Genomic DNA, 23,589 nt, shown 5'->3' with positions numbered 1-23,589 from the left:
CCCCTATATAACCCCTCCCACTACCAGCAATCCTCAGTTTTTTTCTAGTGTCCTTAGGTGCCGAATCTCTCCTCTCTCTTGGAGGAGAATTCTGGTTTCTTCTGGACGATTCCTATCTGGAATCCTGCTCCAATTATTCAGTTGTGCCCCATCCACACAGGCTAATGGCACAGCTTCTAGATCACTATACTAGACATGCAATTGAGACCATACATGCCTCCTGCTTCAGAGATCAGATGCGGGGCTGACCTGTACCGTGTTTCAGACACTGGGCTCCTGGCTCAGTTCTCCTTATTAGAACATTGTGTGAAATGTGTAGTTAGCTTCAGGGTGCTATAGATATCCAGGACAATAGAAACCCACAAGGTGTGACCCAGTCCCTGAAGACCCTTTTCAGGGGTAGACTTTTCTAAAGCGGGTGAAGTGGCGGTGGTATGTTGACCCCTCTGTGAAGGCAGCTGTTGGAATAGGTGGTAAGTTGAGTCTATCACTTTAAATTCCTCCTGGGTGTTCCCTGTAGCCACTGCTCTCTCCTCCCCTAATGAAGTAGGCATGGAGAGTAGCCAGCGGCAGACTGTCCTCTTCTAGCACCTGCTGGCTTCTCACTTCCTGATGAAAGCCCTTGTTTATGGGTTTGCTCACATCACTCTCCTCAGACATTATCCAATGCCACCATGGGATTTCAACCTGGTCCTGTTAGCCCTCCAAGAGCCTCCTTTTGAGCCCATCAGTGATATTCCCTTGGTCAACTTCACAACGAAAATTGTTTTTCCTTGTTGCAATCACCTTTGCTCTTTAGGTGTCAGAGACAGCTGCATTTTCATGCAGAGAACCATTTTTGTTGTTAAACAAAAAAAGGTTTTTTTTGAGGCCCAAGGCCTCCTTTTTGCCAAGTTGGCCTCTTCTTTTCACCTTACAGTAACTAGGACACTGTCCTTTTGTCCAACCCCTAAAAATCCTAAGGTGGTCGCCTCCCAATCTTTGAAGATGGTCTGTGTTTATAAGTTTATCTTTAAGTCACAGCCTCCTTCATGAAATTAACATTTTTGTTCCTTCTGAGCGCTCTTACAGGGACTGCCTGCTTCTTGTTCCACCATGCCAGGTGGATTAGACAGAGTATAGTTCAAGCCTATTCTCTACAGGATAAGGTCCCCCCTTTTATGTTACGGCATACTCCACTAGATCTGTCATTGCCTCCTGGATCTTATCAACATCACACATCTGCTTTGCAGATTTGCAAGACTGCCACTTGGTGCTTGCTTCTTAGGTTTGCAAAATATTACCAGATCAGTGTCTGGGTTCCTTAAACCAAAGTGCTCAAGGTTGCCGTCTAAGTTTAGGTCATTGACCTTTTGTTAACTGAGCCTGTTGGAATTTGTTCACTGCCTTGCTCACTCCTTGTTTTTGTATTGCTTTTGGACCTCCAAGCTTTTCAAGACTATGCCTATGTCTTGTACAAGAAACAAGATAGGATTTTTGAATTACCTGCAAAATCAGTTTCTTGGAGTACAATACAGGACCCACACCTCTGGCTCTCAGTTTGCTTGCTTAAAAACTGAGGATTGCTGGGAATGGGAGGGGTTATATGGGGGCCCTTACAGCTCTACCTTGCCAATGTACAATCATATAATTGTAGCTGCATAAACCTATGCCTATGTGTCCTGTACTGTATTCCAAGAAACAGATCACACAGGTAAGTAAAACATCCTGTGTTTAATCTTATTGTAAATGCACTTCTTGCCCTCAAACACAATTACTGTATGCTGACATAGAAGAGTAATATCCACACTCGTCATTACAATTGTTCTCACACAAACATGGAGTCCTGAGACAGGTTTCAGACACAACAAGAAATTAAGGTAAATATTTAATGTCACCATAAATATAAGCACATTTTCTAATAGTAGGAGAAATATGTAGAATCTCTGTCAGAATGTTATTGCTGCCTGCGTAACAATTACAGAAATTTCCCCTAGCTTTCTGTCCAGGTGACAATAGGGATATAAACAGCATTTAAAGTCCAACTTCAGGCTCATTTATGTTATCTTCATATGGTTCACCAATAAAAAAAAAACTGCTCTGGTTGCAATACTTATGTTGAATCAGAAGCCATCCCCTGGAGTACATATTTTTTGGCCAAAAGATGTCTTCAGTCTTGCATGCTGAATGACGTCCATAGTCATTTATCCAAGTAAACATCATTACGTTAGCACTGCTCTCTGTATCTGCAGGACCAGCCACTGCTGAGAGGAGACTACAGATCATCTGATCAGGCTTATGACTTCTGAAAAATGTTAAGTTAAGTTAAAGGGTTGGACAAAAATATGGAAACACTACATGATTTGAAGGTGTGAAAGTGGAAGTGATGTAACATTCTTTTGCTTCCGCTGCGTGATGAGACACCTAGCTAACAGGTAAGAAGCCTCACTTTCATCATTCACTGCGTGCACTGCTAGTAATAGGGAGTCATGTCAGAGCTCACTGAGTTTCAAAGAGGGCAAATTGATGGTGCCCGCTTAGCTGGTGCCTGTGTGACTGAAGTTGCCAATTTATTTGCTGTGTCGCAAGGCACAGTATCAATGGTTATGCTGGCATATACAGTTTCTGGGAAAAAATCATCTGATAAGCATAAGCACGGTCGACATGGTCAACTGACCGAAAAAGATAAAAGGACATTGCACAGGATTGTGACCCTGAATAAGAAAATAACTGCTGCAAAAGTGGCTGCAGAGCTCAATCTCAGTCTTCCAAAGCCCGTGTCCACAATAACTGTGCAGAGGGAACTCCATAAACAAAACATTCATGGGCTAGCTGCAATTGCCAAACCACTAGGGACCAATATTAATGCTCAGAAGAGGAAAGAATGGTGCAACACCCATAAATGGTGGCCTATCAATTAGTGGAAGACTGTAATATGGTATGATGAAGATGAATCAAGTTTCACAGTGTTTCCAACCACTCTACATGTGTCAAACACCATCCCAAACCAGGACACGTGCCAGCGGTAAAACATGGGGCAGCACAATCATGGTTTGGGCAGCCATATTTTGGTATTCTGCAGGCCCCATCATCACCTTGAAAGGTAGAGTCACTGCCAGCAACTATGTACACATTTTGGTCAACCATGTGCTCCCCATGGTGCAGACATAATTTCCTCAAAGACAGTGGCCTCTACCAAGATGAAAATGCTCAGATTCACACAGCTGGTGTTGTCCAATCATGGTTTGACGAGCATGCAGACAAAGTCTCGCACCTTCCCTGGGTGCTGCAGTTGCCAGATCTCAATATCATAGAGCCACTATGGTCAACTGTGGAGAACAAGATTCAGGCTAGTTTTCTGCCTCAGGGATCTTTGTGAGAACGAGAACGTTTTTACATGAAGAGTGGTATCAGATTCCATTATCCACCATCCAAGACTTATATTTGTCAATTCCCAGGAGAATCCAGGCCATCTTAGATACCAAAGGCAGTCCATCACCATATTAGGTAATGATTTAGTTATTTTACCTGGTTTCCATATTTTTGTCCAACCCTGGTACATATGCAAAAAAATACAGCATAACATACAGTTATGAGTCCATCATTGAGGCCAATAATTATAGTTTAACATTTATGTATAGATTTTATTTGCAGATGGAAGGCATTTTTTAGTTGACTCTAGATTCAAAGAATTTACGCAGGAGTCCTTCTTTAATCTTATAATGTACTGTGCGCCACAGTGGCTTCCTGCTGTATGACCACCCACATAAGTAATTAGTATCCTTCTCCTGCTCAGCAGGGCATTCTTGCGCTCAGTGAAATGAGAATGATTTCCAACATACACTGAATAGATTAAATTAAATATTTTTTTTTTCCTTCGATGTTGATTCTTTGTCTCTTTGATACTGTCAAAGCAAGTGTTTCCAAATTATGCCATGCAACACTCTCATCTGATCACAAGTGATATTCTCTTGAGATAATAATTAGATCCTAATGTAACACATTTTATTCTAGAGCTGCTCTTTCATGTTGTTTTGCTAGATAACTTTATATTTTCAATTTGTTAATTACAGAACAGATACATGCCTTACAAAAACTATTAAATGAGTTTGGACAGAATGGAAATGACATATTATTGAAAGAGTACAGATAAACATGCATATAATGTGAAATGAAATACATTTTTATCATTTTCTTTCCTATTACAAACCTGTCAATCCAGGCTATTACTTTGTATAATATAAAGATGTGGCATATAACCCCAATATCACCATTTTATTATTCTACTTTTCTATAATAAATGTTGCAGGAGAAGTTAAAAAATTTTTTTGAAAGAGTTATAAGGAGCTGTTGTCAAGTCTGCTTTCCAAGTTTACGTTTGTGTGAAATTCTATTGTTGCAGGTATTCGAAAATTCCATTATTATGAGGTATGATAAACCTCACAGTACAACAGTTAGAGTGACCTAATAGCAAAATATATATAACATCACTAAGGGTGTGACACAATGCCCGTGTAGGTGTGACCTAAGTAATTATGGAAAAACATTTTGGCAAAAATGGAGGAGAGTAGAGTAGGCAATCCTCAAAATCTGTACAGAAATTGTAGGGAGAGCAATTAAAATACTGCACCCAATGAAAGCACACCCCCTACACTGTCAATAATTATTCAACATATGTTAAGATTTATATGCCTTTATTGTTGCTGCAATACAAATGAATATGTTGCATTCTGCAAAGAGCTGGACTAACCTGATCCACCAAACAGTTTAAAATCGGAGTGTCAAATGATTATGATAATATACATAATATGCATATCATATTAGCTGCCTATGATACTTTCTGAGTCGCATATTAAAAAAAATAGGTAGATGACTTTGCACTAGATTTAGTATTAAGTCATATGCCTGGACTTGAAGCAATCTTTGTCCCCATTTGGCTGATGTAAGACATATACAGCAAAAGAAACAGAAATGATAACAGTTCCAAAAAATATTTTCCTACTTTATCCCCACAAGACATGAATAATGGGATTTTACAATGGAATCTGACAATCAACATACTGCTTTTAAGAAGTCATAAAGACTGAAAACTTCAGACAGTGGGTTAAAAAGATTACTAACCCTGTGCCAAGTTTAAGTTATACTCACCTCTCCCTCGTTCTCACTTGGTAGTTAAAGTGGATGTAAACCAGATTCATGAAATTTGAGCTAGGCACATCTATCTGTAGTGTTTTCTCATCTCTCTTCCAAGCACTGAGTCCCATGGCTTTCTCCTCCTCTGTAGCTCTGTTATCAGCATGATAACTTCTGATAAGTTCTCTGACACAGGAGATAAAAGCAGCCTGAAACTTGCATGTGGGAGGTTGCTATAAATAGATTAGCAGACAGCTTGACTTGTTAGAGCAGAGTTCTTCATTCCTTCCTTCCTTTGCCTGTGGGGGTGTGTGCCTTTCCTCCAATCAGCTGTCTTGGCTGTTTGCCCAGACTTCACACTCAGTGTTGAACAGGAAGAGAAAATCTGTAACACAATCTGAACTTTCTAAAGGATATATACAGCTGAAGACAGCCGATATACATGGAAAAAATCTCATGTAGGGAGATTTGTTTCATCCCTGTGCATCATCTGAGGCTGTTCACTTCACTGGGTATATGTGAGGGTTTACATCCACTTTAAGTAAAATTACATCTTTTAGAGCAAATCTTTTTTAATCTATGCTTAACAGGGGCAGCCTGTCCATTACCACTTTAAAAGGCGCATAAATTACAGTGGCCGGGGTGTTTTTTAAAGCACCGATTAGAGCCAAAGGCTCTAAAAGGCTTCAAAATAGGGTGGACTCTGGGTGCAGAGAATGCACTCACAGCCCACTCAGGTGTTTTAGAATAACAAATGGTTATTCGCTATTCTAACACTGGTCCTCCTCCTGGCCAATTAACTCTGTCACCTAATTGAAAGGACAGGCGATCCTATTGGACCCCTAGGAGGAGGGGAGGAGCCGCACGCTGGAAGCCGCTGATGGAGGAGAGGACATGGAGCCGCTGCATGCTGCTTGCCACCCGCTTAGATGGGGTACGTGCCGGACCGACTGGCAAACAGCGGGGGGGAGGTGCCGCTGGCCACTCAGAGGGGGGGCGGGTTGTTTAAAGCCCGCCTCCCTCCCAAAAAAAACACCAGCTGCCACTAATGCTTAACTACATTTAAAGGTAACTTTACTCTCTACCTACCTTTATAAAGAGTCACATGTATAAAACAAAAGCAAAAACAAAAAATGTTTTATGCTCTGCATTTTCACTTATCCATGAATATAGTGAACCAGTCCTGCAGATGGACAAAAATACAGTTCATTACGGCACACTGGATCAGAAGTAATGCAGAGACAACTGGGTTATACTGCCGCCTAGAGGAGGAACTGGACACTGACAAACAAAAAAGTTAACCAGTCAGGTATAACCCCTCCCACTCCCATCTTGCTTCAGTTTTTATTAAAAAACAGTATTAGGAGTATATCACAAACACAAAGGGGTAAGACCCGTGTTCCTTAATAAATTTCAAAAACAGATTATTGCTGCGAATACAAAAATCCAGTTTTCTTTATCACTTATTAAGGGACACAGGATCAGAAGTAATTCAGAGACAACTAGGATGTCCAAAAGCAGTCCAGCTTAGGGGTAAACAACATTACCAAAACACTAATAAATTTACATAATGAAAAGAGAAAAGCTGCCTGAAGGGCCTTACACTTTAAAGCGGGGGTCAACCTATCTATCGTTTTTTTTTTTTTTTTGAGTTCATTCACAAACTTTTCTTCTCAGCATTACATACTCACATATTGTGTGTAATATGTCTGCCTGTGTCAGATTTCGTCGGAAAGAATAACTTATATTATTCACAGCAGGCGGTTTCCATCTTCATTGTGGGCATTTTAAGCCCACAAGCATTTATTTCCTGGATGTGGTGAATGCTGTGCTCCCAGCATTCACCGCTCGTTCCCGCACATGCTCAGTGGCATCCTGGGAAGCCTGAGACTAGCTCCCAGGAGTCTGGGAGAGGCTAGAAACACGCCTACTCCCACGGGAGGAGAACCAGGAAGTGCAAAGAAGAATAGAAAAATAAAAGGTAATTACGGCGATTTAAATTTTTCTTAAACGGCATGTCAGCATCTAGGCAAGGAAGAGAATACATACAGATATTGTTCAAAATTTGGGTGGAACCCCGCTTTAAGCTTGCATCAGCTGAAGCCTGAGAATGTTATGAATAAAAGTTCAGATGGCAACCTTGCAAATCCGAGAAATCTGCTTGTTGCTGAAACGCCCAAAGAAGTACTTACACGCTTAGTAGAGTGCTCTTTAACAGGAAAGGTGGCAGTATCAGTACAACTAAAAAAAAACCTTTTTATTGCACTGAATCCCCAGGGGATCAAATGCACCCCACACCTGGTCCAATTCCTATTCAGGGCTATCCTTGCTGAGCATCATGGTCAGATAGCTTGCACTCTCCCTCGACATGGCTGTGTGAGTGACAGCTTTCATCTCTGCCAGCAGGCACCGCTAGAGGCGAGCATTGTCATTTGCCACAGCAGGAGGAAGCCTGTCAGACTCATGTGTACATGAAATCCCTTCTGCCTGTGTCAAACAAAGTGAATCAGAAGTGCTGAAACTTGTAGTTCCTAACAGTGCTGCTTGCTCACTTATGTAGCTGCTGTGGTTGCCAGAGAAATTAGAGATCAATGTCAGAGTTCAGCTCTCTACTTTAGCATGAACAAAAACAACACCAGTGTCTGTACAGTACATAACACAAGTTAAGTGCACTGATCACAGAAAGGGCAGAAACACAATGGTTGAGATGAAAGGCTGAGATCACCTCAGGAAAAGAGGCCCTGTGCCTCATCACAACTGTGTCCTTGTGTAAGATCAGAAAAGGTTCTTTACCAGGCAAGGCATCTAGCTCAAAAGCACGCCTTGCAGAGGTGATGGCAACAGGGAAGACAACCTTGTGCATAAGAGTAGAAAGGGGAATATCCCCGATGGGTTAAAAAAAATGGTTTTTGAAGAGCTGAAAGAACCAAATTTAGATCCTAAAGAGTCACTGGTGTTTGTATAAGTGGAGCTACATGAGAGACAATCTGTAGAAAGTCTTAGCAAAGACATAGGAGGTAAGCCACCTTTAGAACAAGAGTGCAAGAGCCAAAATGTGTTCCTTAATTCGTCCCAGAAAGTAAGTTCAAGGCTTGAAAATTTCTTACCCTGTACCGAAGTGACATAAGACTTCCATGTGCAATGGTAGACCTTGAAGGAGGAAAAAAATTGGCTTTTGGAAGTGTGGAAATTACTAAATCAGAAAGGTCTCTATTTCTTAAGACCGAGGTTTCAACAAAGCCAGTGACTGAAGTGGGGTGGTAAACTGATCTTTGGGACAGAAGATTTGGTAGATATGGAACAGCCCATGGAGATTCTGCCAAGTGTCTGATGAGATCAGAATACCACATCCATCTGGCCCAATTCGGTAGTATGAGGATCACCAGAATGCCCTTCAGCTCTATTCTGTGGAGCAGATTAGGAAGGAGTTTCGGAAAACAAAAGGCATAGATTACCTTCGTACTGATCCCATGGAGGGACCACAGCTACTGCTACCACTAGAGGATCCCTGCACCTGGAAACAAACTTGCTTAGTTTACTGTTGAATCTCGAGGTCAAGATATCCATATCTGGAGGTCCAGGTGTCAGTGGCTGGGGAATTCTGATTGCCTCTTGTCCACACCTGAAATGTAAACAGTGAACAAGGATGGAATGTGTTCTGTACAAGGTTCTGTGCAAGGTAGATCTTTTTCTGCTTCTCTTGCTGCAGTATGCTTTTTGGTTCCAGAAGTTAGCTTGTTTATGTATGCAATCAAAAAAGTACAGCATATAAGGGGTAGTCAAAATTATTGAAGTTCCAGAATTATGATCAGAAGATGAGATTCCTCCAGCATCCACGACCCCTTTGCCAAAACGGCATCTGTTGTGAGATTCTTCCAAGAAATCAGAAGGATTTCCCTGATTCCAGGGCTTAATTCCTGACCCACAAGATCGGAGATAATTTAATCTTTGGTGTCAGGCACATTTATTGGTCCATAAATTGCACCCTTTTGTCCCATTCAGCCAGAATGTTGAGTTGTAAGGGTCTGAAGTGAAGTTGGGCAAAAGGGAATGCCTTGAATGAGGTTATCATCAAGCCCAGGACTCCCTGAAGAATCACAGGGATGGATGAGAGATCCAGCTATGGCCTCCAAGGCATTGCTGAGGATTAACTGATCTGGATAGCTGCATAAAGAGCTGATCACTTCAGCATAGCGATGAAGTCTTAATTGAAGAATATAACAAACCCTAATAAAAGGAAAAATATCTAAAAAAAAACGGTTAAAATTTTCTCAATACAGAAAAGACATCTATCCCCCAGGATGCTAGCAAACTGAAGCATGATAGGAGTTGAAGGGGTTAACTTTTTCATTTGCTGGTTTCCCTTTCCTTCCTTTAGGCAGTGGTATAACCCAGTTTATTATTTACTGCTGATCCTGTGACCCCAATGAACAATAAAGAAATACTTACTCCATGGTGCCCATAAAAGCCTTGGGCTTTTCTATTAAAGTCTTATGCCCCGTACACACATTCCGACAACAAAATCCTAGGATTTTTTCCGACGGATGTTGGCTCAAACTTGTCTTGCATACACACGGTCACACAAAGTTGTCGGAAAATCCGATCATTCTGAACGCAGTGACGTAAAACACGTACGTCGGGACTATAAACGGGGCAGTGGCCAATAGCTTTCATCTCTTTATTTATTCTGAGCATGCTTGGCACTTTGTCCGTCGGATTTGTGTACACACGATCGGAATTTCCGACAACGGATTTTGTTGTTGGAAAATTTTATAGCTTGCTCTCAAACTTTGTGTGTCGGAAAATCCGATGGAAAATGTGTGATGGAGCCTACACAGGGTCGGAATTTCCGACAACAAGGACCTATCACACATTTTCCGTCGGAAAATCCGACCGTGTGTACGGGCATTACAATTACAAGTAACAATTAGTTTTGTTTTTTTAACTCTTTTGTTTGATAGCTATTCTATTTTTGCCATTAGACCCCTTTCACACTGAGGCGCTTTACAGGCGCTATAGCACTAAAAATAGGGCCTGTAAAGCGCCTCTCCTTTCACTCCAATGTGAAAGCCTGAGGGCTTTTACACTGGAGCAGTGCCCTGGCAGGACGCTCAAAAAAGTCCTGCAGGGCGGAGCCTAGCGGAGCAGACATGCATTGTTAGAGCTCCGCACCGCTGAGGAGAGAAGAGAAGGACAAAGCGGAGCCTGCAGGCTCAAAAGGTATCCATTTGAACCTTTTTGCCCCAGGAAACAAACTGTGAAAGTTTGGGCAGGAAATATGGTACTGGGAGGAAACCGTGGAAGAAATAAAAATCACCTCACAAAGAGCTCACAGGCACTCACTGCAACTAAAGCAGCTCCAGTCACCTCACAAGATACACCATCAGGGCGCTCTCACAGACAGAAAACGTCACAGCAAGACTCTCCATTTGAGTCAGATACAGAACAAATCCTCTCACAAACTTCTCCACAAGCCTCCTCAGCATCCCCAGTAATATTATTACAATTTGAAAAGATGCTTCATAAGGCTTTAAAACAAACCTCAGACCAAATAACAAAAAGCCTAACCAAAGAAATAAGAGAGCTGGGAAACCGCACCGCAGCCTTAGAAATAAAAATGGATGAAATTGAAATTACAACCCAAGTAAATATAACAGAATTGGAACAATTAAAAGAAGAGAATTTAATACTTCAAACTAAGCTCGAAGATTACGAAAATAGAGCCAGACGTTCAAACTTGCGCATAAGGGGAATACCTGAAACTGTGACAGACCTGCAATCTACTATTACTGCTCTATTACAAGAAGTAAAGCCAGATATCCCTATTGAACGTTTAGAACTGGACAGAGTACACAGAGCCCTCACAGCCAAAAAGAAAGATGGACCCCCACGTGATATAATCACAAAATTTCATTATTACAGAACGAAAGAACAAATACTAATTGCTGCAAGAGAAAAAAAGGAACTTAATTTTCAAGGACACAATTATCAAATTTTTGCTGACCTATCCCAACTTACTATTACTAAAAGACGATCCATGAAACCCCAACTAATGGAACTGCAACGCCACAACATTATGTATCAATGGGGCTTCCCCTTTTCAGTCAGATTTAACTACCAAGGTACAATTTACAGAACCAGATCAGCAGATGAACTACAACAAACCCTTTTAAAATTAAATCTGACAGAACCCACAAGCAGCAACTCTCCCACACGCAGAAGAATAGCATCATCTTCACCTTCAGGCAGCACCCAGAAAATATCAGAACAAAATGGGAATCATCATTCTCACAAAAGAGGCCGTTATGCCACATCATCCATGGACCAAGAAGATTCAATGGACTGACATCCTAATTCCTGATATCTCTTCATTTATTATACTAAGTGATGGTTCTCTATAAAAAAACCTGTATTTATAACTGAATGTAACTGCATTCTGATAGTCACACACTGTGTGGGATCATGTTACATTCCAGTTATATTTCTTATTACTTCTGATTCATATAGCCTTAGAATATATAAGTGAAATAAGGAAATTCTTGTTCAGTTATATATTATCAGGTAATAACAATAGATTTATTACTTTTTAGGACAAATATGTTCAATAATCCAGAAGTAATGGAAGCTTTTTCTTTCTTTTCTTAAAACAAATATATTATTACCTAACTAGTTCCTGGAATTATGTTTTTGTTTATTCTAATCTGAAGCAATACAACCTCAATTTTATGAGTTAACATATCTAAACAGTTACATATGAATAAAATATGTAATTGTTTACTCTAAAAGGGTTAAAATCCCAAAATAATTCAAACTATCTTCATCAATACCAAAGTTATTAACAGTACCTTTCTAACTGAATTACTTAGCCTAGGGCAAGACTAACCATATACAACCACCCTGGAATAAATAATTTCAACAAAAACTATATTCTGCACTCCAATTAATGAAACATCATTTTGATGTCTTTTGACATAGCACTTCTCTCCTGTAAGCGGAAGATCCGTGTACCCCCATTAGCCCTCCTCATTCTCCCAACCATATTATGTGGGAGTGTGACGAAGGCACTTATTCCCCTGAGAGAGATATTTACTCTCTTTCACGGGTAAATTGTGATTACTTGCAAAAAATAATTTATACAATGTATCATCTAATCTCATATGTTTTTTGTTTACTCTTTACTCCAGAATTCACTGGTTTCTTTTCTATCTTTTCATCTCTTCAGTCCACACAGGTTGATCTGCGCAGTCAGCTCTGCATAACAAAAAGTAAGTCAAAACTATTTGATCTGTTGCCATGGCACCACTGAATATACTTTCCCTGAATGTTCAGGGAATAAATGTCCCTCAAAAAAGGACTAAAGCCTTCCGTACTTTTCATAACAAGAAGGCTCACATAGTATGCCTCCAAGAAACAGACTTCACCAAAGATTCTACTCCAAAATATATTTCTCCTTTTTATCAACAAATTTACACGGCTTCTGCCTGTACCAAGCAAAGGGGAACTCTAATTGCATTTCACCGATCCACACCATTCACCTTATCATCAGAAATTAAAGACCCAGAAGGTAGATACCTGATACTCATGGGTTATATAATGGATACAGCAATCACGGTGATTTCCTACTACGCTCCTAACAAACAACCTACACCATTCCTCTCACATATATTACAAGTGATTAATACACACAAAATAGGAACAGTGATAATGTGTGGGGATTCGAACCAGGCCCTCCTCCCATTTCTAGATAAATCACCTTTTACACCATCCAAAATAACCTCTAGATTACCTTTTTCTCAACTTCTTTCCAAATACAATCTGGTAGATTCGTGGAGAGAAAGTAACCCAAAGAAATTCACTTATTCACTTATTTCTCGCACCCTCATCAAACCTTCACCAGAATAGATCATATTTTTCTAACAATAGGAATGATACCAGAAATTATTGCATCAGATATAATTCCGATTCCGTGGTCTGACCATAATGCAGTATACACTACTATAGCCTCAGCCATACCAAAAGCGCATGACCCAACGTGGTACTTACCGGACATAATGCTCAAACACCCACTACATCAGATGGCCATTGAACAAGCTTTAAAGGAATACATATCAATTAATAATACAACAGACATCTCCCCAATAACACTGTGGGAAGCTCATAAGCCTGTCTTGCGTGGTACAATACAAAGACAAATGGCACTATTTAAACGGGAACGCAAAAATCTAGCAAAAAAACTAGAACTCAATTTTAATGCAGCCTACATATCATTTCAAGATAATCCATCTCAGAGTACAAAATCTCACCTGGAAAAATCTAGATTGGAATACGATCTATTTCTCACTGAGTCAGTTGATAAATCCCTCAAACGCTCCAAACACAATTTCTACATGAATACAAACAAACCAGGTACATATTTGGCTCGGGCATTAAATTCAACTAACAAATCTTTCAAACCAATACGTTTGAAATTATCAAAAAATGTTTACACTTATAATCCAGTTAAAATAGTTCATAAATTTCACTCACATCTCGCAACTTTATACAAGACAAACAATGAATTTAATCCTACAGAGGCTGAATCCTTCTTCTCAAAAATAACCTTACCTGAGTTATCTCAGAATCAAAAAAGCAGTTTGGATGAGCCTATAACTATAGATGAAGTTGCTAACGCCATAAAAGACCTAAAACTTAACAAAAGACCAGGCCCAGACGGCTACTCAGCTTTATACTATAAAACATTCTCAGAAATAATCTCTCCCATTCTCACTGAAACTTTTAACAAACTTCTAGATGGACATTCTTTTCGGCAAGAAACACTAATGGCAATTGTTTGTATGATCCCAAAACCCCTTTCTGATGATACTTCCTGTGTGAATTATCGGCCTATCTCTCTGTTAAACCTCGATATTAAATTATTAGCAAAAATAATAGCAAAACGCCTCAATAGCATTATAGGAAAATTAATACATAGAGATCAAGTAGGCTTCATGCCAAATAGACAGGCAGGCGATAATATACGCAGGGCAGTGTTATTGGCACATATTGCTAAAAAACGGAAAATCCCTTTATGTTTTCTATCTCTCGATATTAAGAGGGCATTTGACACAGTATCCTGGCAATATATGCAATATTCATTACAAAAATGGGGTTTTGGACCCCACTTTTTAACATGGATCAAAGCATTATATAATAAACCCAAAGCCTATATAAAATATGCTGGATACAAATCTGATGCCTTTAATATCGAAAGAGGTACCCGACAGGGTTGCCCATTATCTCCCTTATTATTTGCCCTTATACTCGAACACATGGCCCAATACATCAGAACAAACCAAACTATAACTGGCATTGAAGTAGGAGGTATTACACACAAATTATGTATATTTGCAGACGATATATTACTTTTTCTATCATCACCACAGGTCTCTGGTCCTAACTTAATACCAGCTCTTGATGGATTTGCAGCCCTATCCGGCCTTATGATTAATCCTAAGAAATGCCTAGTGCTTAATATTTCACTCACAAACATGGAATTGATCCCGGCTAGGGCTGCACTCCCATTCACATGGGCAGAAAAATCAATCCCATATCTTGGAATTCATTTAACAGCATCTCATTCTGACTTATTCTCAACCAATTATCCTCCTGTATTAAGACAGATCACAAATCTAATAAAACAATGGTCGCAAATTCCTTTATCCTGGATAGGGAAGATTAATGCAATCAAAATGACTATTCTACCCAAATTGCTTTATCTATTCAGAGTCCTCCCTATTCCAATTCCTTCCTATTTTTTGAGAATAGTACAAAAAAGAGCAACTTCGTTTATATGGGGCTCTTCTAAACCACGTATACCTATACACACACTACATCTTCCCAAAAATAAAGGAGGCCTGGGATACCCTAATTTTACTAACTACTACAGAGCAGCACATTTGGCCAGTCTGTCCAAATACCATGCAAAACAGGAAATCCCATTATGGGTATTTATAGAGGCTTCAGAAAATGACCCTCTATTAATATCAAATTTATTATGGCTTGATCCTAAAGACCACTTTAAAATTCATAATCCCATAACTAAACACTTCTTATTTCTCTGGGATAAATTAAAAACCAAATATCAGTTACAATCTCCACACAATCCTCTCCTTTCTTTTATCAGAAATCCGGCCTTTTATCCAACATGGATCTACCCAAATTCTTTTAAAGCTTGGACAACATCAGGCATTCAGACACTAAATGACTTCATAGCATCTAAATCATTCCTTTCATTCCCATCGCTTAGAGAAAAATATGATCTACCAAACTCTGAGATATTTAGATATCTCCAAATCAAAAATTTCTATACACCATTCCTAAAGGGGGATACACCATTATCCCAATTATCCATTTTTGAATCAATCTGTACAAAAGATCCATTTGCTAAAGGTACAATTTCATCACTTTATAATCAATTATATGGAGTAGCAAATCTTAATAGACCCTCTTACGTTCAGAGGTGGGAGGAGGACCTGGGACGAACTTTAGAAGACACGGACTGGTCTAACATATGGCTCACATCTAAGTCATCTTCACCCAACATCTTAGCACTGGAGACAAATTATAAAGTCCTAACTCGCTGGTACCTTGTACCCGCTAGAGTGGCAAAATATTCACCTAATACCTCAGCTCTTTGTTTTCGAGGATGCCCAGAAATAGGCACATATTTACACATATGGTGGACGTGCCCAGTAATCCAAACCTTCTGGAAGGAAGTCTCCGTGATTGCATCTAAAATATTTAAAAAAATAATACAACCAGATCCATATTTAACTTTACTTAATCTAAAACCGGAATGGTTAACACTCTCTCAATTCAAACTTATGATCCAACTAATAACGGCTGCAAAACAAACAGTGGCCAAGGCATGGAAATCTCCTACATTGGTACTAGCAGAAACAATTCACAGAATGAATAATACAATGTCCCATGCTAAGATGGTAGCCATCGATCAAAATCAAATTCCAAAATTTGAAAAACTTTGGCATCCTTGGATAAAACAACAGTTCCTGTCAAACTTCAATGACTCTGTCCTGTTGCCATGGTAACAGATTAAATGACTTACAGAGACACCCATTCTAAGGCTTCAAAGAGAACTAAAAAGAATAATAAACTGACGAGCGGGACAATCTTGTGGACCATACCTCTACCTTTCAACCCTTTTTCTTCTTTCTCTTTCCTTTTCTCCACCTTACGATTAAAGCTCATTATCAGAATTTATTTGACCTATATACACTCTACTTGTAAACAATATGTATAGTAGGTATAAATCATTTAAATACCTACAAAAGTAACTAAGGAAATTATATATATCTTTAATTTAGGTTTACGTGAACCCAATGTTTAATATTTGAAATTTCATGATATTTACCTATATAAACCCTATTGTAAAACAATGAGCTTACTTTATAGATCCTTGTAAACTTACTTTATGTATCTTTATAATATTGTATACTCAATAAACTTCTTTTGACAAGGAAAAAAGTCCTGCAAGCAGCAACTTTGAGGTGCTGTAGGAGTGGTGTATACACAGCTCCTAAAGCGCCCCCTGCCCATTGAAATCAATGGGCAGCACTGCCGAATCTTTGGGAAAGCGCCGATACAGCGGCGCCTTTAGCCCTTTTTCGGCCGTTAGCGGGGGTTAAAAGTGCCCCGCTTGCGGCCGAAAAGCAACGCAAAAACGATGGTAAAGCGCCGCTAAAAATAGCGGCACTTTACCCCCGCCGTCTGCCGCTGCTCAGTGTGAAAGTGCCCTAATTGTCAGGATTATTTGATCACACAAGTTCCTGCAGGAGAGGAAGATGTAAATAAACAAGTGTGTAAAAAATAAATAAATATCAGTATCAGTGTCGTTAAAGCGCCATACAAAACAAATGTATATTTGTGATTTGTTTTGATTTAGTTCTCAATTTATGTTCAGGTTATACAGCAACCATTTAACCCCCCCCCCCCCCTCTCCCTTTCCTGCCCCCTCTCTTTTTGTCCCTATTTCTTCTCTCTATCCAAATACTGACCTATCGGTGCCTTGCTTCTGTATAGTTACTTAAAGACAAAATTTAAACTCTTACATCTCTGACTTATACGAGTCAACATGTTATCACCTAAACTATGGAGCTATGTATAATAAGAATCAGTATACAACCGAGTAACAGCTTATCGCATATTCTGAAAACTGTATTATAGCGGATAACTTTGTCAACATTGAATCTTGTTAATGGCTCATTGATTATAAAAACCCTGTTTCTGTGTTTATTATGTACAAATTCACAATAAAAAACATTGAACCATAAATTAGTATCAGTGTCAGTGTGTTTTAGGTAGGATAAAAAAAAAAGCAAAATGCTTTGGGCCCTACTATGGGTATACACAACAGCTAACATACACATATGTGGTATCACTACGATCGTCAGGAGCAGGATAATTTTATTTTGGGTGGTAGGTTATCATAATATCCAGAAATATACAGCTAAATAAAAAAAGGATTTTGTTTTACTATTTTGGGCCAGATTTCCTTTGATAATAAAAATAAATAAATAACGGAGATATCCATTACAATTTACCACCATCAGAAAGCCCTTATTATCCTGAAAAAAACCCAAGGTATAATCCACCTTGATACACAAAGCAGTTGGGATGATATGTACAATTTTACTAACACATGTCAAAGTTGCAAAATTGTGTTCAGGCAATTAACATTTGTTTTACCCTCAGACACTAAGGGATTAACCGTGTGCCGTCCAGCGCACGATGATATACGTCGGCACAATGACATGGCTGCGCAAATGGGCGTACTGTACTTCCCCTTTAAAACGCAGGCTAGTGGGCGTGTGCGCGCCACGTGAGCATGCCCGTGGGTCCCGCGGACTCGATGTCCGCCGGTGTGACCCGCGATCGTGACACGGAGAGGCAGAATGGGAAGATCCCTATGTAAACAATGCATTTCCCTGTTCTGCCTAGCAACATGACAGGGATCTACTGCTCCCTGTCATCGGGAGCAGTGATCTGCCATGTTGTAGTGAGTCCATCCCCCCTACAGTTAGAACACACTTAGGGAACACATTTAACCCCTTGTTCGCCCCCTAGTGTTTAACCCCTTCCCTGCCGGTGACATTTACACAGTAATAAGTGCATGTTTATAGCACTGATCGCCGTTTAAATGTCACTGATCCCAAAATAGTGTCAAAAGTGTCACATCTGTCCGCCACAATGTCGCAGTCATGATAAAAAAAAGCGCAGATTGCCGCCATTACTAATTAAAAAACAAATTATAATAAAAATGCCATAAATCTATCCCCTATTTTGTAGATGCTATAACTTTTGCGCAAACCAATCAATATACGCTTATTGCGATATTTTTTACCAAACATATGTAGAAGAATACATATTGGCCTAAACTGAGGAAGAAATTCATTTTTTATATATTTTTTGGGGATATTTATTATAGCAAAAAGTAAAAAATATTGCTTTTTTTTTTTCAAAATTGTCACTTTTTTTTGATTATAGCGCAAAAAATATAAACCACAGAGGTGATTAAATACCATCAAAAGAAAGCTCTATTTTGCATTATTTTGTTATTGTTATTTGTGGGAAAAAAAGGACGTCAGTTTTGTTTGGGTGCAACGTCGCACGACCGTGCAATTGTCAGTTAAAGTGACGCAGTGCCGTATCGCAAAACATGCTCTGGTCAGGAAGGGGGTAAATCCTTCCAGGGCTGAAGTGGTTAAAAAACTAAATGTAAAATACTTACTTGATCTAAGCTCTTGAACAGAAGGATATCTTTGCAAGCTTCTTGCAGTCTTTGTCGCTGATCATCTGTTTTTGGATTGATAATCTTATCCAAATTAGGAAGAAAAAAAATGTCATAATAAGGTCACAAATTAAATCAGGAACTAAAGACAAAACTATCATTCTTTTTCTCTTTCACCCTAGTGCAGTAAGATCTCCAATTTTGTACACATTTGCTGAATTTTTCTTAAATAATTCACAACTTTTTGTTTTAAAAACAATGACACTGATTTTTTGCAACAAACTCTTTTACATGTACAGGTACAGTTACATGTACATAACACTTTTGTTAAAGATTATACTGTATAAATTCAAGAGCAAAATGTAAAATATTGCAGCATACCAGTCCTTAGATATGATCGCGGCATTAGCATTCTTATTTCAGGCTAAGAACATTTTTGAGAACTACAAGTAGTAGTTTATTCAGATACAGTGCCTTGAAAAGTATTCATACTCCTTGAAATTTTTCACATTTTGTCATGTTACAACCAAAAACATAAATGTATTTGATTGGGATTTTATGTGATAGACCAATACAAAGTGGCACATAATTGTGAAGTGGAAGGAAAATGATAAATGGTTTTCAAATTTTTTTACAATGAAATATCTGAAAAGTGTGGCGTGCATTTGTATTCAGCCCCCTTTACTCTGATACCCCTAACTAAAATCTAGTGGAACCAAATGCCTTCAGAAGTCATCTAATTAGTAAATTGAGTCCATCCGTGTGTAATTTAAACTCCGTATAAATACAGCTGTTCTGTAAAGCCCTCAGAGGTTTGTAAGAGACCCTTGGTGAACAAACAGCATTATGAAGGCCAAGGAAAACACCAGACAGGTCAGGGATAAAGTTGTGGAGAAGTTTAAAGCAGGGTTAGGTTATAAAAACATATGTCCCAAGCATTAAACATCTCATGGAGCACTGTTTAATCCATCATCGAAAATGGAAAGAGTATGGCACAACTGCAAACCTACCAAGACATGGCAGTCCACCTAAACTGGCAGGCCAGGCAAGAAGAGTATTAATCAGAGAAGCAGCCAAGAGGCCCATGGTAACTCTGGAGGAGCTGTGGAGATCCACAGCTCAGGTGAGAGAATCTGTCCACAGGACAACTATTAGTCGTGCACAAATCTGGTCTTTATGAAAGAGTGGCAAGAGGAGATGTGACAGTGGCTGTGAGGAGATGAACCTCTGCCCACTGTCACGGGGTAGGGGGCTCTGGGGGTGAGGGGGCTGGTGATTACCTAAATACAGGTGTAACATGTGACATGTTGGCAAAGGTGAACCTTTAAACGTTTGTAAACCTAATATTCCATATTCCTGATATGTGCCTGCTGTACCATGTACTTGTATGAAAAAAAAGTATCCTGTTCTCTTTGTATGGTTTCCTTTGTGTGAAATCCCTGGTGTTCCTGACAGGCCCTCCACGTTCCTATTAAAAACTGACCACACTAAGCAGGAGAACACACTGTGGTAAGTTCTCGAGATGTGTCAGGAACTCAGCCTGCTCTCCTCCAATAATTAGACTTGCCCTGATACACACCCTCTGCACAGCCTTTCACTAGGGAAATTAGTGTGCTGTTGCCCCCCCCCCCCCCCAGCTCTTAGGCAGCTGAGAACAAAGGGTATGTGATCACTTATAAAAAAGGTAGTTATCATTTCTTTTTATATCTCTACACAAATGTTTTGCCTTTCATTTCTATGTTAAACTGAATGGGTTGCTTTACAAGGTGATCATTTACAATCACTTTAAGGATTGCAAGATATTTAATTTTTTTAGAGTTTAGGTTTAGCCCTAAATAGAATAATTACTTCTACAGATCTATACATCACACGCAAAAGTGAGAATACTGTGGAGAAATGAAGCATAGACAAATAGAAATTTACTGTTTCCTCAAAGTTCTGAAAATTAGGAGCAGCACACAATCTACTGTGTTCATAAAAAACCTAAAAATAAAAAAAATTATCAAAACTTTTGGTAAATAAAGCAAAACTCCAGCCAAAAATACCAAGATAAAAATGAATAGCCCATTAGACAATAAAATAAAAAAGCTGCTTTTTCTGCAATGTTCACTTTCAATCCAGAGCTCTTCCACACAGTACTTCTTTTCACCACAAGATGCCTTCAGTCTAATGTCCAGCATCATTCTACCAACTTTCACTGTGCCCGGACTGTCCTGCCTGTTAATGGACAGTGAAAGGAGAAGCAGCACAGCGATGAGCTCATCTTTCTGTCAGTCTGCTTTCTTCCCCTATGCTCCTTGTCAGCACATGAACTGACTGGCTGCTTCATCCTCTCAAACTTCAGCCCTGCTGTAGAGGGGCTACAAGAGGCACATACCCGATCCAATTCAAATATTTGCGCTGTTGCATTTAAAAAAAAAATTAATGATGTATTAATGATTAAAGAGCCAAATGAATGTTTATATATTGTATCTGCTCGGAGCTCAGTTTTACGTTATAACAGAGCAGAAAAAGAAGTAATTCGAAAATTATGGAATGAGTTTTGGAGGAAAGTGTGCAAATAATTGAGGCAATTGCATTAAAGAAACTTAAAAACACATACATTTATTGGTTGCTATTTAATTTCAACCTAAGTCTGATTTATACATGCAAATAACAGGATTTTTGTAGTCACTGCTGTCTTTAAGAGGAATTTGACACCGACAAACAAAAAGGCCAGCCATGTATAACACTAACAAATCAAATAAAAAAAAAAACAACATTAAATCAAAAATACTGGGAGATGTCTGCAGCTTAATGAGCTGTCTGCCGGACCTAATGTCCAAGGCTTGCTTCTGAAGATGCCTGAACATTCACCTGGTAAAACTTAGAAAATGTGCGAACAGAAGACCAAGTGGTGGACTTGCTAATATGGGAAACAGATGCTTGATGCCTATAAGCCCAGGATGCACTCACAGATCTGGTAGAGTGTGCTTTGACTGGAAAGAGTCGAACCTCATCCTTGCATTGGTAGGCTTGAACAATGACCAGTGACAAGAAATAGTGGAATTGGAGGCAGGTTGTCCTTTGTGGGGACCCCAGAATGACAAACAGTAAGCCACTTTGTCTGAAATAAAATACAGCTGAAAGCGAAGGGCTCTAAGCACATACAAGCAATAGAGGGGTATCGCCTTAGGATGAACCAGAGTAGGACAAAGAGATGGAAAAACATTGTTGCAGTCAAGGTAGAAGAAAGCGACCATCTTAGAAAAAGAAAAGGCTATAGACCTTAAAACAATCTTATCCTTGTAAATAAACCAAAAGGAATCTTTACAAGATAGGTAATGGTAATGAGGAAAGCCACTTTAAGATAGAGTTCACAGAGGGTAATCTCTGACTGGTTCAAAAGGAGGTATTTAAGAAGCCAAGAGAGCCAGATTGAGATTCCACTGAGTCACTGAAGGTTGCACAAGCATGATTATGTGAGCTACACCTTGGAAAATAGCCTTGAGGGAAACCAAAGCAGTAGGTCTTTGAAACAAGATCTCAAGATCTTAAGTTTGTCCATTGGTGGTGCTCAAAGTCAAGTATTGATACAGTCCAGGTTGTAGAAAGGTCAGGATCTGTCCCACTGAGTAGTCCCTAAATTTTCGCCCTGCACCCAGCAAAGTAAGATTTCTACATACAGTATGATGGAAGACTTATGCTGCATACACACGATCGCACATTGCGACAACAAAATTAATTTCAATTTCAAAGTTGGCTCAAACTTGTCTTGCAAACACACGGTCACACAAATCTTGTTGGAAATTCCGAACCTCAAGAACACGGTAACGTACAACACGTACGACGAGCCGAGAAAAATGAAGTTCAATAGCCAGTGCGGCTCTTCTGCTTGATTCCGAGCATGCGTGGAATTTTGTGCGTTGGAATTGTGTACACACGATCGGAATTTCCGACAACGAAATTTTGTTGTCAGAAAATTTGAGATCCAGATCTCAAATTTTATTTATCGGAAATTCTGACGGAAAATGTCCGATGGAGCCTACACGCGGTCGGAATTTCTGACATCAAGCTCCCATCAAACATTTCCCGTCGGAAAATCCGACTGTGTGTACGCGGCATTAGAGTGACTTAGAGTTATATAGTCGTCCTAGCTTTCCTAGCATGCAAATGACCCAGTCAGAAAAAACCCTAGTTCTTATGGTTTCAAAAGCCATGCCTTCAATGCCAGGGACTGTGAAGCATTATTGTAAACTGACCTTTAAGAATAGCCAGATGATCTGTAAGGGCCCACAGGATGTCTGCTAGAAGACTGATGAGATCAGAGTACTACGTCTTCCTGAGCCTTTTCTATGCTATGAGAATCATCAGAATGCCCTCCATTTCATTCCTGTAGAACAGACAATAAGGAGCTTCAGAGGAGAAAAGGAATTTATCACGTTGTATAGATCCCACAGAGCCACCAGAGCATCCACTGCTTCTGCCAAATAATGCCTGCACCTTAAGACAAACCTGTCTAGTTTTTTGCTGAACCTGGAGGCTAGAAGGTCCATATCTGGAGCTCCCCACCTGGAACAAACACCCTGGAACTTTCGGGTGAACAGACCATTCTCCCAAGTGCAAGCAGTGATAGCTGACGTATTCCCTTACCAATTGTCCACCCTTACAAAGTGGACAGTGGACAAGACTGCGATGTGAAGTTCTGCCCA

General features: G+C 39.6%; 1 protein-coding gene across 1 annotated transcript in view; it reads right to left on the bottom strand.

Annotated features, from left to right (window-relative positions):
- PRKAR2B (protein kinase cAMP-dependent type II regulatory subunit beta) overlaps positions 1-23,589 on the bottom strand; it is a 188,438-nt gene that overhangs the window by 50,440 nt on the left and 114,409 nt on the right. The window contains exon 4 of the mRNA XM_073619660.1: positions 18,899-18,982. Coding sequence (XP_073475761.1) covers positions 18,899-18,982 — 84 coding nt within the window. The remainder of the gene's footprint in view (positions 1-18,898; positions 18,983-23,589) is intronic.

This window comes from Aquarana catesbeiana, linkage group LG03 (genome assembly GCF_042186555.1).
Source record: "Aquarana catesbeiana isolate 2022-GZ linkage group LG03, ASM4218655v1, whole genome shotgun sequence".
Taxonomy (NCBI): domain Eukaryota; kingdom Metazoa; phylum Chordata; class Amphibia; order Anura; family Ranidae; genus Aquarana; species Aquarana catesbeiana.
The sequence above is the reverse complement of the archived record's forward strand: the minus strand, read 5'-3'. Positions and strand labels throughout refer to the sequence as shown.